Source organism: Chlamydotis macqueenii, chromosome 8, assembly GCF_036417535.1.
Source record: "Chlamydotis macqueenii isolate bChlMac1 chromosome 8, bChlMac1.mat, whole genome shotgun sequence".
Lineage (NCBI taxonomy): Eukaryota > Metazoa > Chordata > Aves > Otidiformes > Otididae > Chlamydotis > Chlamydotis macqueenii.
The window spans coordinates 3,281,902-3,298,442 of NC_141563.1; the positions used below are offsets into that span (position 1 = coordinate 3,281,902).

The 16,541-nt window shown below is 50.1% G+C and overlaps 1 protein-coding gene across 1 annotated transcript in view; it reads left to right on the forward strand.

Annotated features, from left to right (window-relative positions):
- The first annotated feature begins 403 nt into the window (after positions 1-403).
- LOC147599879 (olfactory receptor 14J1-like) overlaps positions 404-16,541 on the forward strand; it is a 45,711-nt gene continuing 29,573 nt past the window's right edge. The window contains exon 1 of the mRNA XM_086753711.1: positions 404-744. Coding sequence (XP_086609837.1) covers positions 404-744 — 341 coding nt within the window. The remainder of the gene's footprint in view (positions 745-16,541) is intronic.

The window sequence follows — 16,541 nt, forward strand, 5'->3', positions numbered from 1 at the left end:
GCACTGGGGCATTTCTCCTTCTTTTTCCACCTGCCCCTGCTGCTGCTGCTCTTGTTTTCGGGCTCTCTGGGGGTGGGGACTCAGCAGCAGCTCAGCCAGTGACTCTGCAGGCCTTGCCGTGCAGATGTGTCCATGGGAGCAAGGTGGCCAAGCCCTCTTCTGGCCTGTGGGTCTCTGGGCAATGCAGTCCATAAGGTGTGGATGAAACTGGCTCTCTGTTAAGGACACCCCATCTTTAGGGCATCCAGGAGCTGACAGCTCTTCCCTGGAGAGGGGAGTGTGGAGACCATCTACATTTTAATCATCTGCACCCTCACCCGCCAATAAAACAGAGCTCAGCTAGGGAGCTGCATGATGGTTTTCTGGAAGGGAAAAGGCTAGAGGAGTGGGAGTTTTGTGAGAAATGGAAGAGGTATTGCTCAGATTTGTCTGTCCTAACCTTTCATTGCCTTTTCCTCCTTGGACAGGCCCCAGTGCCCAGAAGAAGGAAATGTCCAACAGCAGCTCCATCACTGAGTTCCTCCTCCTGGCATTCGCAGACACACGGGAGCTGCAGCTCTTGCACTTCTGGCTCTTCCTGGGCATCTCCCTGGCTGCCCTCCTGGCCAACGGCCTCATCATCACTGCCATAGCCTGCGACCACCGCCTCCACACCCCCATGTACTTCTTCCTCCTCAACCTCTCCCTCCTTGACCTGGGCTCCATCTCCACCACTGTCCCCAAATCCACAGTCAATTCCCTCTGGGACAGCAGGAAAATCTCTTTCCAAGGATGTGTAGCCCAGCTATTCTTTTTTTTCTGTTTTATATCTGCAGAGTATTTTCTTCTCACCATCATGGCCTATGACCACTATGTTGCCATCTGCAAACCCCTGCACTACAGGACCCTCCTGGGCAGCAGAGCTGGTGTCCACATGGCAGCAGCTGTCTGGGGCAGTGGGTTTCTCACTGCTGTGCTGCACACTGCCAATACATTTTCACTGCCACTCTGCCAGGGTGTCGTAGTTCAGCCCCGACAGGGACCAGACTACGCAGTCTCTCTCTCACTCCCCCCACTTTCCGAGAGAATAGGACGAGATTTGGTAAACAAAAGAAAACCAGAAGAAAAAAAAAAACAAACACGTGCGTTGAGACTGAACAAAAAGTAAATTTAGCAGTAATGACAGAAGAAAACAAAACAGTGATGGAACACAAATACAGTACAATAGCTCACAACAGATCTCCACATCCAGTCTCTTCCAAATAGCAGGGAGACTCCCTTCAACACCCTCCTCACTTTTATACTGAGCAGATGTCAGATGGGATGGAATAGCCCTTTGGCCAATTTGGGTAAATTAACCCCAGCTGTTAGTTAATTAGTTAACTATCCCAGCCATAGGGGCTACCAGCTTCAGTTCTCCACCCAGCTCAGGTAAATATTAACTCTATCCTAGCCAGAACCATTATCCACCCCTTATTCCATACCATCTACACCATGCCCAGATCCTACACTTTCCGATTCATCATCAACTTTTTCTTCCTTTGATCTACTTGTATGCAGACACACAGATGTAACTCTCTTGGTCCATGGCCCAGTCTTCAAAAGGTCTGTTGAGTTTATCCAGTCCATAACTTAGGGCTCCATCTGTCATAACCGTCTCTCAGTGTAGGACAGACAACACAGTGTTTCCTCAGGTAGTCTATCTGGTACAAGTGATTTAGCAAGTTCATAGTCTGCAGGCTGAAGATCTGTTGGTAGGTGCTAGTAGCAAGAGCCAGTTCTGGTTGCATCACTGCTGCAATTGTTCCTGTTTTATTAAAGTTCATTCTTTGTTGGTCTAGATGATTTTACTATAATACTTTTGACACAACATAAGTCTCTCAGGGCATGGAGCAGGAAAAAGCAAGGAGGGACATTTAATAGCTAGATAATGACATACAGTACTGTATAGTAACTGACATCAAGCACTTCAAATTATTGGCTCTTTTCACCTAAAATTAGATCTCCTTGAGGTACACATCGGACTTTCCCATCCTCCTGCATTACCCACCAAGTACACCCAGGTCCTTGAGCAAAAGCAATCCCATGCATGGGTTTGCCTTTGCCCAAGGGAGAAGTGACCCAGACTGTCTTCCCCAGTATATTCCTTACATGCACCACAGGGACTTTATCCCCTTCCACAGTATGTAGAAGTTCAGATTGGGCAGGGCCAGCTCGATTGGTGGACCCCCGAGTGTTGACTAGCCAAGTGGCTTTTGCTAAATGTTTATCCCAATTTTTGAAGGTTCCACCACCCATTGCTTTCATTGTAGTTTTCAGCAGCCCATTATACCTTTCAATTTTTCCAGAGGCTGGTGCGTGATAGGGGATGTGGTATACCCACTCGATGCCATGCTCTTTGGCCCAGGTGTCTAGAAGGTTGTTTCGGAAGTGGGTACCATTGTCTGATTCAATTCTTTCTGGAGTGCCATGTCGCCATAAGACTTGTTTCTCAAGGCCCAGGATGGTGTTTCGGGCAGTGGCATGGGGTACAGGATATGTTTCCAGCCATTGTAAGTACATAGCACTTGCCTTGGCGAGTTTGTGGGAGTGTGATGTAATCAATTTGCCAGGCCTCTCCATATTTATACTTCAGCCATCGTCCTCCATACCACAGAGGCTTTAACCGCTTGGCTTGTTTGATTGCAGCACATATTTCACATTCAAGGATAACCTGTGCAATAGTGTCCATGGTTAAATCCACCCCTCAATCACGAGCCCATTTGTATGTTGCATCTCTTCCCTGATGGCCTGAGGTATCATGGGCCCACTGAGCTAAAAATAGTTCACCCTCATGCTGCCTGTCCAGATCCACCTGAGCCACTTCAATTTTAGCAGCTTGATCCACTTGCTGGTTGTTTTGATGTTCTTCAGTGGCCCGACTCTTGGGTACATGGGCATCTACGTGACGTATTTTTACAACCAGATGCTCTAACCGGGCAGCAATATCTTGCCACAAAGTGGCAGCCCAGATAGGTTTGCCCCTGCGCTGCCAGTTGCTCTGCTTCCATTGCTTTAACCATCCCCACAGAGCGTTTGCCACCATCCATGAGTCGGTGTAGAGATAGAGCACAGGCCATTTTTCCCATTCAGCAATGTTTAAAGCCAGCTGGATGGCCTTCACCTCCGCAAACTCGATTCACCTTGGCCTTCAGCAGCTTCTGCCACTCGTCGTGTAGGACTCCACACAGCAGCTTTCCACTTCCGATGCTTTCCTACAGTACGACAGGACCCATCAGTAAATAGGGCATACTGCTGCTCATTTTCTGGGAGGTTGTTATATGGTGGGGCCTCTTCAGCACGTTACCTCTTCCTCTGGTGGCTTTCCAAAATCTTTGCCTTCTGGCCAGTCTGTAATTACTTCTAATATGCCTGGGTGATTGGGGTTTCCTATTCGGCTCCACTGTGTAAGCAGTGCAACCCGCTTGCTCCATGTCGCATCCGTTGCATGATGCGCAGAGGGGACCCTTCCTTTGAACATCCAGCCCAGCTCTGGCAGTTGGGGTGCCAGGAGGAGCTGTGCTTCAGTACCAATCACTTCTGAAGCAGCTCAAACTCCTTCATATGCTGACAGGGTTTCTTTTTCGGTTGGAGTATAGCAGGCCTCAGATCCTTTATATCCCCGGCTCCAAAACCCAAGGGGTCGACCACGGGTTTCCCCTGGCACTTTCTGCCAGAGACTCCAGGTAGGGCCATTCTCCCCAGCTGTGGTGTAGAGCACATTTCTTACCTCTTGCCCTGTCCAGACTGGCCCAAGAGCCACCACGTGAACAATTTCTTGTTTAATTTGTTCAAAAGCCTGCTGTTGTTCAGGGCCCCATTTAAAATCATTCTTCTTTCGAGTCACTTCATAGAGAGGGTTTACAATCATACTGTAATTTGGAATATGCATCCTCCAGAAACCCACAACGCCCAGGAAAGCTTGCGTTTCCTTTTTGTCAGTCGGTGCAGCCATAGCTGTTATTTTGTTGACTATATCTATTTGAATCTGACGACGCCCATCTTGCCATTTTATCCCCAAAAACTGTATCTCTCTTGCAGGTCCTTTCACCTTACATCATTTTATGGAAAACCCAGCTTTCAGGAGGATTTTAATTATTTTCTCCCCTTTTTGAAAAACTTCTGCTGCTGTGTTGCCCCATACGATGATGTCATCAATGTACTGCAGGTGCTCTGGAGCTCCACCCTTTTCCAGTGCAGTCAGGATCAGCCCATGGCAGACAGTGGGGCTGTGTTTCCACCCCTGGGGCAGTCGATTCCAAGTGTACTGGACCCCCCTCCAAGTGAAAGCAAACTGTGGCCTGCATTCTGCTGCCAATGGGATTGAAAAACACGCGTCGGCAATATCAATGGTGGCGCACCACTTGGCTGCCTTGGATTCCAGCTCATACTGAAGTTCTAATATGTCTGGCACAGCAGCACTCAGTGGTGGTGTTACCTCATTCAGGCCACGATAGTCCACTGTTAACCTCCACTCTCCACTTGATTTTCTCACTGGCCGTATGGGACTGTTAAAAGGTGAGCGGGACTTGCTGATCACTCCCTGGCTCTCCAGCCAATGAATCAGCTTATGGATGGGGATCAGGGAGTCTCGGTTGGTGCGATACTGCCACCGGTGCACAGTTGTGGTAGCAATTGGCACCTGTTGTTCTTCAACCTTCAGCAACCCCACAACAGAAGGATCCTCTGACAGACCAGGCAAGGTGGACAACTGTATAATTTCCTCCATCTCCAAAGCACCTACACCAAAAGCCCACCTTTTGGGTCCTTGAAATACCCCCTTCTGAGGTAATCTATACCAAGAATGCATGGAGCATCTGGGCCAGTCACTATGGGGTGCTTTTGCCACTCATTCCCTGTCAGGCTCACTTCAGCCTCCAATACAGACAACTCTTGGGATCCTCCTGTCACTCCAGAAATACAAATGGGTTCTGCCCCATTATATCTTGATGGCATCAAGGTACATTGTGCACCAGTATCCACTAGAGCTTTGTACTCTTGTGGGTCTGATGTGCCAGGCCATCGGATCCACACAGTCCAATAAACTCTGTTGTCCCTCTTCTCCACCTGGCTGGAGGCAGGGCCTCTCTAATCCTGGCCACAGTATTCATTGTTCATTTCTTTTAAATAAGCACGAGAGGTCCCTTCAAGAGGGTCAGAACCAAAGCTATTCCTTCTACTCTGCCTATTGGAGACTAGTGCAACAATTTTCAGGGAAGAATCATAGAATCATAGAATGGTTAGGGTTGGAAGGGACCTTCAAAGGTCATCTAGTCCAACCCCCCTACAAGGAGCAGGGACATCCCTGACTAGGTCAGGTTGCTCAGAGCCTCATCCAGCCTGGCCTTGAACGTTTCCAGGGATGGGGCTTCTACCACCATTCTGGGCAACCTGTTCCAGTGTTCTATAACTAGCATTGTAAAAATTTTTTTCCTAATTTCCAATCTAAATCTACCCCCCTCTATTTTAAAACCATTACCTCTTGTCCTATGGCAACAGGCCCTACTGAACAGCCTCTCCCCATCTTCTTGTAGGCCCCCTTGAGGTACTGGAAGACCGCTATCAGGTCTCCCCGGAGCCTCCTCTTCTCCAGGCTGGACAGCCACAACTCTCTCAGCCTGTCCTCATAGGAGAGGTGCTCCAGCCCTTTTATCATCTTTGTGGCCTCCTCTGGACCCTCTCCAACTGGTCCATGTCCTTTTTATGTTGGGGGCTAAAGAAGCTCAGGGGCACAACAATCAGCTGTTCCTACTTGAGGAAAAGGTCAAGAAGAAATGAAAAGAATGTGTGGCCACTGCTGGGTTTAGCAAGAGGAGGAATAGATAGGTTGGAGGTACTCTCAGCCTTTGTCTTCTCCAGCAAGGTCTCTGAGTTGCGTGTGCCTAAAAGGCAGAGCCCAGCCAGAACACAGCAGTGGATGGAGATGGAGTCAGAGGTTACTTAGGTAAGGTCAGTCCTGAAGAGTCCGTTGCACCAGATGGGATGGATCTTAGGATGCTGAGAGACCAGGATGATGTCATAGCAGGGCTGTTCCAAGACATTTTGTGATGTCATAATGAGTGGAAGAAGCAAGAAGCAAATCCTGCATCCCTCTCCGTGGAGCTGGCTGCAAGCTGTCATGAGGCAGTGCTGAGAGACAGGCCAGCACCTGAAGGTGTCTCTTGGGGGCTGGTGGGGAATCCCTTTGAGGAGGTGAAAGGATAGCAGAAGCCCACATGCAGGACAAGCGAACCTTTCCCAAGTCATGATGTTCAGACAGAGGGCAGAGGTGTTCAGCTGAGCACGTGGAGTAGCACAGGGAGAGCTCAGTTTGCCTTTCTCTTCACCATCAGCTGTATTTTCCACCTGTCCTTTGGGTAGAATGGCACTTGTCCCACATACGTCCTTCCTCTGCCTGACCTCAATCAGGGCAGTTGAATGTGGGTTTGATGGCCAAGCATGGGCTTGTAGTGCTACGCGAGACGCCAGGGCTCTGCAGCACAGCTGCATGCAGCTGGCACAGACAGCAGCGGCCCTGTGCAGGAAGCCCAGCCCCATTCAGAGCAGCGGTGTGACGGGCACCAGCCAGGCCATCTCAGACCAATTCAGTGCCTTTGGCCAGTGTCTGAATCCCACCACTGCAGAGACTCAAGGCCTTAACGTCTCCATCCAGTAGATATACAAGAGCACATGAACACAAAACATCTCCCACGGAGGTCTCTGCAAGTGTTCCGTCACTCTCAAACCCTCCTGGTTCTTCTCTTCCCCATCGTTTATCCTTCCCATTGATGATACCATCATGGATTAATCCAACAGGCTTCACGATGTTCCTGTATCACAGGATGTCCACACCCAAAACCACTTTCAAAATCCTCTCTTCCTTGCTATTGTCCGCTTCACCTCCAGGGCAGACATGCACCAATGTCCTCAGGCTGAGGAGGACACTTCTGTGGGAGACAAAGAACCCGTTCAAGTCCTCATGGATAATTTAATGACCAATGACCCTGGGAGTACCTGAAAGGGGAGCAAAACAGCATGCAAAAAATTCTGGAGGTTTCTGGAGTGTCTTGAGACAGTTTGGGAAACGGGTGTCTGTAGATCGGGTGTCAGATGGGCCGACAATGATGAAACTCATTTGCACCTGTTACTCACAAAGAAGGAAGGTAGGGCTATGGATGTGAAAGCCAGAGTTAGCCTTAGTTGTCACGATCAGAGTCTCACCTCCCAAGGAGAAAGAGGAAGGAAAATAGAAAAGTGCAGATGGCCGACCTCAGAGGAGGAGACTTTGGCCTAGTCTTGTGATTTTAGTGGGGGAGCCCATGTGAGCAGCACAGAAGGGCAGCAAGAGCTCAGTAGAGCTGGTCTTCAAGGACAGCGCTTTTCAAGTCCAAGACCCTCTGCACCAACAGTCAGGAAAAGCAGAAGAGATATTCAGGAGAGAAGCTGGAGGAAGCAGGAAATTCCTGGGAAAGCTCCATGGCAAAAAGGAAGCATACAGGAGATAGATGCAGGGCAACTCCAGGCCTGTCAGCCTCACCTCTGTGCCTGGCAAGGTCATGGAGTAGATTCTCCTGGAAACCATGCTAAGGCACATGGAGAGCAAGGAGGTGGTTGGTGACAGCCAACACGGCTTCTCCAAAGGCAGATCGTGCTTGACCAAGTTGGTGGCCTTCTATGACGGGGTGACACCTTTGGTGGACAAGGGACAAGCAATGGATATAATCTACCTGGATTTGTGCAATGCTTTTGACACTGTCCCGCATGACATCCTGCTCTCTAAAGTGGAGAGTTATGGGTTTGATGGATGGACCACTCGGTGGATAAGGAATTGGCTGGTCAGCCACACACAGAGAGTGGTGGTCAATGGCTCAATGTCCATGTGGAGACAGGTGACGAGTGGTGTCCCTCAGGGGTCCATGTTGGGCCCGGCCCTCTTCAACATCTTTATCGGCGACATGGACAGTGGGGCGGATTGCACCCTCAGCAAGTTCGCCGATGACACCAAGCTGTGTGGTACTGTTGACACACTGGATGGGAGGGATGCCATCCAGAGGGACCTTGACAGGCTGGAGAGGTGGGCCCGTGCCAACCTCATGAAGTTCAACCAGGCCAAGTGAAAGGTCCTGCACCTGGGTCGTGGCAATCCCAGGCACAAATACAGGCTGGGCGGAGAATGGATTGAGAGCAGCCCTGAGGAGAAGGGGTAGAAGGGACCCTCAAGGGTCATCTAGTCCAACTCCCTTTCAAGGAGATAGGACATCCCCGACTAGATCAGGTTGCTCAGAGCCTCATCCAGCCTGGCCTTGAATGTTTCCAGGGATGGGGCATCCACCACCTCTCTGAGCAACCTGTTCCAATGTTCTACCGCCCTTAGTGTAAAAAAAAAACTTTGCCTAATGTCTAACCTAAATCTACCTCCCTCTATTTTAAATCCGTTACTTCTCATCCTGTCACAACAAGCCCTACTGAGCAGTCTCTCCCTGTCTTTGCTGTAGGCCCCCTTGAGGAAGTGGAAGGCCACTAGAGTGGTCTCCTGGGAGCCTCCTCTTCTCCAGGCTGAACAGCCCCAGCTCTCCCAGTGTTTCCTCATAGGAGAGGTGCTCCAGCCCTCTTATCATCTTCATGGCCTCCTCTGGACCCTCTCCAACTGGTCCTTGTCTTTATGTTGGGGGCTCCAGAACTGGATGCAATACTTCCTCGACCTGCTGGCCACGCTTCTCTTGATGTAGCGCAGGATGTGCTTTGCTTTCTGGACCAGCTCTACTGAGCTCTGCTGCCCTTCTGTGCTGCTCACATGGGCTCCCCCACTACAAACCACACCACTAGGCCAAAGCCTCCTCCTCTGAGGTCGGGCATCTGCACTTTTCTATTGTCCTTCCTCATTCTCCTGGGGAGGTGAGACCCTGGTATCTAATGATCGTGACGACTAAGGCTGACTCTGGTCTTCAAGGACAGCGCTTTTCAAGTCCAAGACCTTCTGCACCAAGAGTCAGGAAAAGAAGAAGAGGTATTCAGGAGAGAAGCTTGAGGAAGCAGGAAACTCATGGGAAAGCTCCATGGCAAAAAGGAAGCATACAGGAGATGGCTGCAGAGACTTGAAACAGAGAAGGGATTCAGAAATAGGGTTGGTTTTAGGAAAGCTGCAGAGTTGAGACTTGCAAGGGAGTTCAGGGGCACAACAATCAGCTGTTCCCACTTGAGGAAAAGGTCAAGAAGAAAGGAAGAGAATGTGTGGCCACTGCTGGGTTTAGTAAGAGGAGGACTAGATAGGTTTGAGGTACTCTCAGCCTTTGTCTTCTCCAGCAAGGTCTCTGAGTTGCGTGTGCCTAAAAGGCAGAGCCCAGCCAGAACACAGCAGTGGATGGAGATGGAGTCAGAGGTTACTTAGGTAAGGTCAGTCCTGAAGAGTCCGTTGCACCAGATGGGATGGATCTTAGGATGCTGAGAGACCAGGATGATGTCATAGCAGGGCTGTTCCGAGACATTTTGTGATGTCATAATGAGTGGAGGAAGCAAGAAGCAAATCTTGCATCCCTCTCCATGGAGCTGGCTGCAAGCTGTCATGAGGCAGTGCTGAGAGACAGGGCAGCACCTGAAGGTGTCTTGCAGTCTTCTCTTGCCGGCTTACCTACCCTGCACGCAGCGAAGCCCCGCTCCGGGGAAAGCAGGGCATCACACGGATACCGTCAAGCCAAGACTTCAATTTAATGCTGCGCAACACAGGTTAAATACCCGTACACCCGCTACACACGCGAACGCACCCGCCCCCCTGCTCCCATGGACCCATCCGTGCCCGCCACACACCTACCCCTACACTCATGGATTTATCCGTGCCCACCACGTACATGGACACACCTAACCCCTGCACTCATGGATTCATCCGCGTCCAGTGTGTGAGTCACCACGGACCGCCCCTCCAGCGTACGTGCATCACTTCTAACGTTTCCCCACAATTCCCCTCCTCTATGCTAAATAATTCTAGTCTAATGGCTGGTACCCTGAGGCGGATGCCGCTATAACATAGTTGATCACGAATAGTTGCCTAGTAACCCCTCAATCATAGCATGCAAGAAAGGTAACAATAACAGAAACAAACAAAGCCTTATCAAAGCAACTACTAGGATCGTCAGACCTATGGACACAATATTTCTTAGCCATCTAGGTAAACTGAAGAGGTCCGAAAACTACCCCCAGTCTTTTAGAGCCCTGACGTTGAATACTAACTGGGCAGCATGCGCACTTGTCTTCTCCGAGGCCAAGGAAGCATTTTTGCTGAAGTCCAAACAGCAGTAGCTTAGGAGACCTAGGACTCCCTCCAAGTCGCTGTAACCGATGCCAGGCCTCGCAAGGGCATAATCTAATGCCAACTTCATTTGTGTCAGTCCTTCGTCGCGTGCTGAGTTCGTGAACCGCTCCCAGAAATTAGTCGTTATCACTGGCACTGGAAGACTCACAATCAGGATTAATCCCACTAGGATGAGCTGGAGAGTGCCACACCGCTCGGTTACCCTGCTGATCCTCCAGCCATAGCTGTACCAACCAGGCTGGGATCCATCGGGTCCCCGCACCTGTGGAGATACAAGCACACCCTCGTCCCCATGTTAGCAAATCAACGGGACCTTCCCAGCCTGGGAAGGCGGAACCAGACCTTTGGGAGTGCCTTGCCCCCAAACAGCGGCTGATGCGAGGAAAAATGGTTTTGGATAGGGGAAACGGATTGGGGGTCAGCGAAGGACATATGATTCAGTACCACAAGCGCTTCACTGACCAAGACCCCCGGCGCACCGCTCTTTCCCCCCTCTCTTAAGCACGTTAGCTATGCTTTCAGGGTTTTGTGTGCGTGTTCTACAATTGTTTGCCCGGTGCTGTTCAGAGGAATGCCAAACGTATGACAAACTCCCCACGTCTGCAGGAAGTGGCAAAATACCCGTGATCGATAATTCGGCCCATTGTCAGTCTTTATCTCCCGAGGCACCCCTAGGCAGGCAAAAGCCCAGCTCTGGTGCAGGATGGATTTTGTGTTATGGACGTTGTGAATGGACACACGAAGAGAGCTCAGGAGCAAGTGTCGATCGCAACATGAATGTATTTGAAACAGCCAAATAGCGCATAGTCTGTGATATCTAGTTGTCGTACCTGGTTCGGAGCATACCTCCAGGGTTAACGCCTGGGTAGTATAAGGCCTGGTTCGGCTTTGCTGCTTGACATGCTGGACAGGCTGGCACTACAGCCCAACCGTGTGAGATGGGCAGTCGGAACTGACGTCGTATGGCGTGTGCGTTCTGATGTATTATTCTCTGTATCACTTTTATAGACAGGTGACCAAGCACGGAATGTTAATGATTATACCTAGTATGATGCCTTGTATCACAATTTTTTAGCTAAGGGTAGCAACCACCTAGCTATGCCCTACACAAGCTAATAAGATTACTAATGACACCTTATATATATATATCTAAGAAAACCCCCTAAATTTCACTATTTTCTACTAATTTTCTATTATGATATTCTCTATTACTACAAACATAATAACTTCAATAACTTTCTTATCTACAAAGCCAGTGACTAATTTTGCAGGCCTCTGTTGAAACCAGCCATAAATTCCATTAACAATGTCTTGTATTTAAAGTTCCCTTCTCATTCCGTGGCTTTCTCCCAACGACTATGATTGTATCCCACTTCCAAGGTCAGTGTGTTTTCACTGACCTACATCTCCCCTTGTTTGTTTACGAGAAGAGGCTTGTTTCAACGCTTTATCTATTACAATCTGCACACATTTTAATACACACAAAATACAAATTAAAATAAATATATAAAAGCATGAATGAGTAAAACATCTTACAGCTATTTGTAATAAGCTTCTATCAGTCTTAACTTTCGATTTTTTTTTTCAGTCAAACATATTCATGCAGCAAAGCCCATCAAAATCCTGACAATCATGATTTTGTTATCTACTCTGTTACCCACCCTACTATGCCAATAACACCACCGCCGAGCAAGAGGATAATTATCAGCTGGGTCAGAGCAGAGAAAGGAGACAGATACAGCACCTTCAGGGCGTCCCCTGCTATTAATAAAGTGTGCTCCGGATCCTCTCCCCGCCCCCACCCCGAGTCACCCCCGTTTTATCCTCAGCAGATTCAGTGAAAGAGTAGCCACTAGACGTTGCTGCATGCGTGGCCAACGCATACAACAAGGCCTGACCAGATGTTGCTGCATGTGTGGCCAGCACATGCAACAAGGCCTGTCAAATATGTGCTCTGCAGGCTAACAGCGGTTCTGTTTTGTGAAATAGTATAGCGTATAGAACCTATATCAATTAACAGTGTTAATAGTACTGATATAATTGCATGTGTTTACTTAGCAAGCCAAAAGCCCAATTTATTTAGCATAGTTAATGCCTAGCCACTTGCCACATCAAGTGCAAAGACTGAAGCAGCAATAATTTCACCTGGTTTCCAAAACTCTATATTATCTTGGCAATCAGATTCAAAGCTGTGTGTACTTCGTTTAGGTCTTTTATGCTGTCTGGATTTTGATATGTGCTCGCGTGATTACACCATGCTGTACCGTTGCAATGTATAGGTCTTAAAGCATTTACAATCACTACCCCTCTAGTAACATTAGCTCCTGAATAGTTAAAGAAAATAGGCAGAAGTCCATCTTTAGGGATCCCAAAAGTTCCATCTTTGTTATTTAGCACTCAGCACTCACGGCTGCTGTTATTTTACACAGAATTGTCGTCCTACCGCTATCTGATCTGGCAGATTGACCAAGCATGTTCTAAAAGGCTTATTTGAAGATGATATAGACAAAAAAATGATGTCCTGTCCTGTGGCATTAACCATAATTACCCACACATTTGTTCTTTCCATAACTGATGTCCATGGAGCTACCACACAGGTTGTTAACAATCCGACGGACGCAAGGCAGCTTGGAGCGCTGGTCGTACCCATCGTGCAGGGATCCACTTGTTCACTGCTGCTGTAGAGACACAAGCATATCCTTTCCCCCACATCATAAGAGGGAATGGTCCTTCCCAATTACCTGTTTCCAGATTCTTGTGCACCTGCTCATTAACGAGACTTGGAAAGCCAGACAGTGTCCTTGGTCTCATTCACAACAACCCTTATTATCAGAGCATTTTATCAACATTCTTCACACACAAAATCCAAAGCTTCTGAGAGGAAAATTAACTCCATCCCTGCTGAAACCAAGACAGTATTCACCCCTTATTTCATACCATTTCCTTCATGCTTATACGCACACACACACAAACACGCCACCTCTATAACAAGGAAGCTCCAAAGACTGCAGGCTCCTTTTCCGGATCTCTGGGACCTGGATCAAAGGGATTTTCCGGCTCGCTGTTGGTCTTTGTTTCCATGGACGAAGGAGCGGACGGGGTAACGGGTGCTGTTGAATCTCCTTTCTGTGCGTGATTCTTCAAGGCTTCAAACATTACACGCCACACCGGTAATAACTTTTGAACAGCAGGGTCACCCTGCATTACACAGTCCCACAGTCCAATACCTATGGTGTTCCGGGAGCCCACTGTATAGATATTACAGAGGTTTGCGTTTGATACGTGAGCGGACACCCAAGTCAACAAGCTCTTCAGGTCAGTGTTATTAATAGCACAGTTCTGCTCCTCTAACACTTTTGTTAGACTCGTTAAAACTGATTTATGTTCCTTTGAAGCAGTGCAATCTCGTCGTTCTGGTCTGGAGGACCGCGGCTCTATCACCCGCCGCTTTCTCCTTGATCTCGGGGACCGCGGCTCTTTTCCCCACCGGGAAAGCGCTAGGACCCCGCTCCGCATCCCGCGACTCCTCGGGCGCCACCTCGAAACTGGCTCCCACCTCACTATCACCCCTCTGCAAATTTACAAGCGGTGGAGCCGATGGGGCAGAAGGAGAGACAGAGGGCATTTCTGTGTCCTCGTATTTGGGGGGTTGTTCTTTCGGGTCAGGCTCCTCCAGCAAGGAAGGCATGATACACGGGGGAGTACACCCAAATTCCATCGTCCCTTTACCACCATCAGAGGCTCCCGGCCGAACCAGGCAGACCACCTGAGCTCCACCCCTCATCCCCTCCGCACCATCTCGACCCTGTTCGTCCCCCTCCCCTTCCGAGGGCCGCCCTTCTCCTTTGATTGCAGTTAAAGCCGCAACCTACACTTCGCACGCCTCTCAAGCCTTAGCCAGCAGTCTTTTCACCGAACCTAATCTAACGTCTCTAGCTGCGTCACCACACTCTTCATTCCGACACCCCCTTCTTCCAGTAACTCCTTCCCCGCCACCTGCAACTGCACCACTTCCATCACCTCTCCCGGCTTGTTCATCAAGCCCCTTTTCTGCATCCATAGGATGAACTCCGTCAACGGTGCCCTGTGCACCGGACAATTCAGATCTTTACCCAACGCCTTTAATACCTTCACTGTATCAGAGACGGATGCCATCCTAAGAGCAGGCAGGCACGACCGCCGTGCGGCCCCAGCTCAAAACCATCCAGACCATCACACGTCAGGGTCACCACTTGCCGGCTCTCTTGCCAGCTCACCTACCCCGCATGCACCAGAGCCCCGCTCCGGGGAAAGCAGGGCATCACACGGATACCATCAAGCCAAGCCTTCAATTTAATGCTGCGCAACACAGGGTTAAATACCCGTACACCCGCTACGCACGCGAACGCACCCGCCCCCTGCGCCCATGGATCTATCCGTGCCCCCCACGCACCTGCCCCTGCGCCCATGGACTTATCCATGCCCACCACGTACATGGATGCACCTGCCCCCTGCGCCCATGGACCTATCCGCGCCTAGCGCGCGAATCACCGCGGACTGCCCCTCCTGCATACATGCAGCCCTGCTAACGTTACCCCACAGGATCCCAACTGACAGCGTCTTCAATAAGCCGAGTTCTCATTGGAGCATGTCCAGGGTCTGTGCTCTGCTACTCTCCTTCGCCATTTCCTGCGGATCTGGGAGACCACAATTTCATGGTCACTAGAGCCAAGGTGGACACTGGTCTTCACATCCCTCACAAGCTCTTCCTCTTTTGGGAGTACCATGTCCAGGGGAGCAGAAGACTGGGTGCCCCATTTGGCAGCTGTGCTAAGAAATGTTCCAGAAGCACCACAAAAAACCTCCTGGGCTGTTTTGCATCCTTCTGTCTCACTTGGCCAGTGAATACTGGGGACACTGAGTCCCCCATAAGAGCCAGGGTCCATGATCCACAGATTTCCTCAGGTCATTTAAAAGGCATCGTTCACTCCTCGTCTCTATGAACTGTAACTCTTTCCTGGATCTGGCAAGGATAGAGTTAACTCCTTTGTAGAAGTGCACAGCGTGCTGTGCTTTGGATCTGTAACTGACCCAGTGCTGATAACACAGCAGCATTTTGGCTGTTGCTGAACAGCCCTGGCAGAGCACAAAGGCTTCCTCTTTCTCACACTCTGCCCCACAGCAGGTAGGCTGGAGGTATGCAAGAAGTTGGCAGGGGCACAGGACTGCTGTGTCCAGGATGGGGCTCACCAGCACAAGGAAGGCCCTGACAGACGGGAGCGAGTCCTGCAGAGGGCAGAAAGATGCTTGGGGCCTGGAGCACGTTATGGACATGGAGAGGCTGAGAGATCTGGGTTTTTGAGAAATCCCTCAGAGCCAAACACTGGAGCAAGGACCCAGAGCAGCTGGTGGGATCTCCATCAATGGAGATTTTTGATAGGTGTCAAGACAAGGCCATGAGCACCTGATCTAGCTGGAGCTGTCTGAGAAAGGGCTTGGCTGACAGACCAGCTGTGACAACAGCTATGAGATTTGTTGCATCAGAGGTTTCCTTTTTATTAATAGTGGTGGTGGAGTTGAGCACAAGTGAGCTATGGAGGAGGATGTCGGTGAGCATACAGCTAAGGTCCCTTCTCAAGGATGGACTGTATGGGCAGAGATAGAAATGGTCGCTTGTGGGACTGATCTGGGACAATTCTCCTAAAGCAGCTTCCTTGGAGTGTCAAGGGAACATGGCGACAATTGAGGGTCCTTCTGTGCCCACGGTGCCTTGCTTCCTTTACTGGGTCACCTGGTTCTGCACAGTGCGAAACCTGCTGTGTGCTCCATGTTGCACACTCACACAGCTTGGTTGTATACCGGAGTTTTCCTCTCCCAGTCTCTTTCAAGCCCGGCCACTCCCCACCTCTCCCCACCTCCCCTGTCCTTTCTCCAGCACAGCTCAGCCCAGGACTGCAGCCCAGTCTGGGCTGGCCCCATGGCACTGCCCACTGCAGGGTGCTGCAGAGCTCTGGGCACTCACACTGCAGCCCCAGCCCCTCTGAAGGGCACAGCAGCTCCTGGAGGACACAGAGAGGTCTCAGCCTCCCCATTGGCCCTAGGGCTGCTGCTTGCAATAATGACAGAAGGAAACACAGGCCAGTCAGTCTCAGGGTCTCCTGCAGACGTATTGTAAGTGATCCTCAATACCAGCTCCATTTGCCCTCTTCTCTGCCCCCACCAGCCCCATTACCCAGGACCAGAGTCCTGGCCCTGGGGC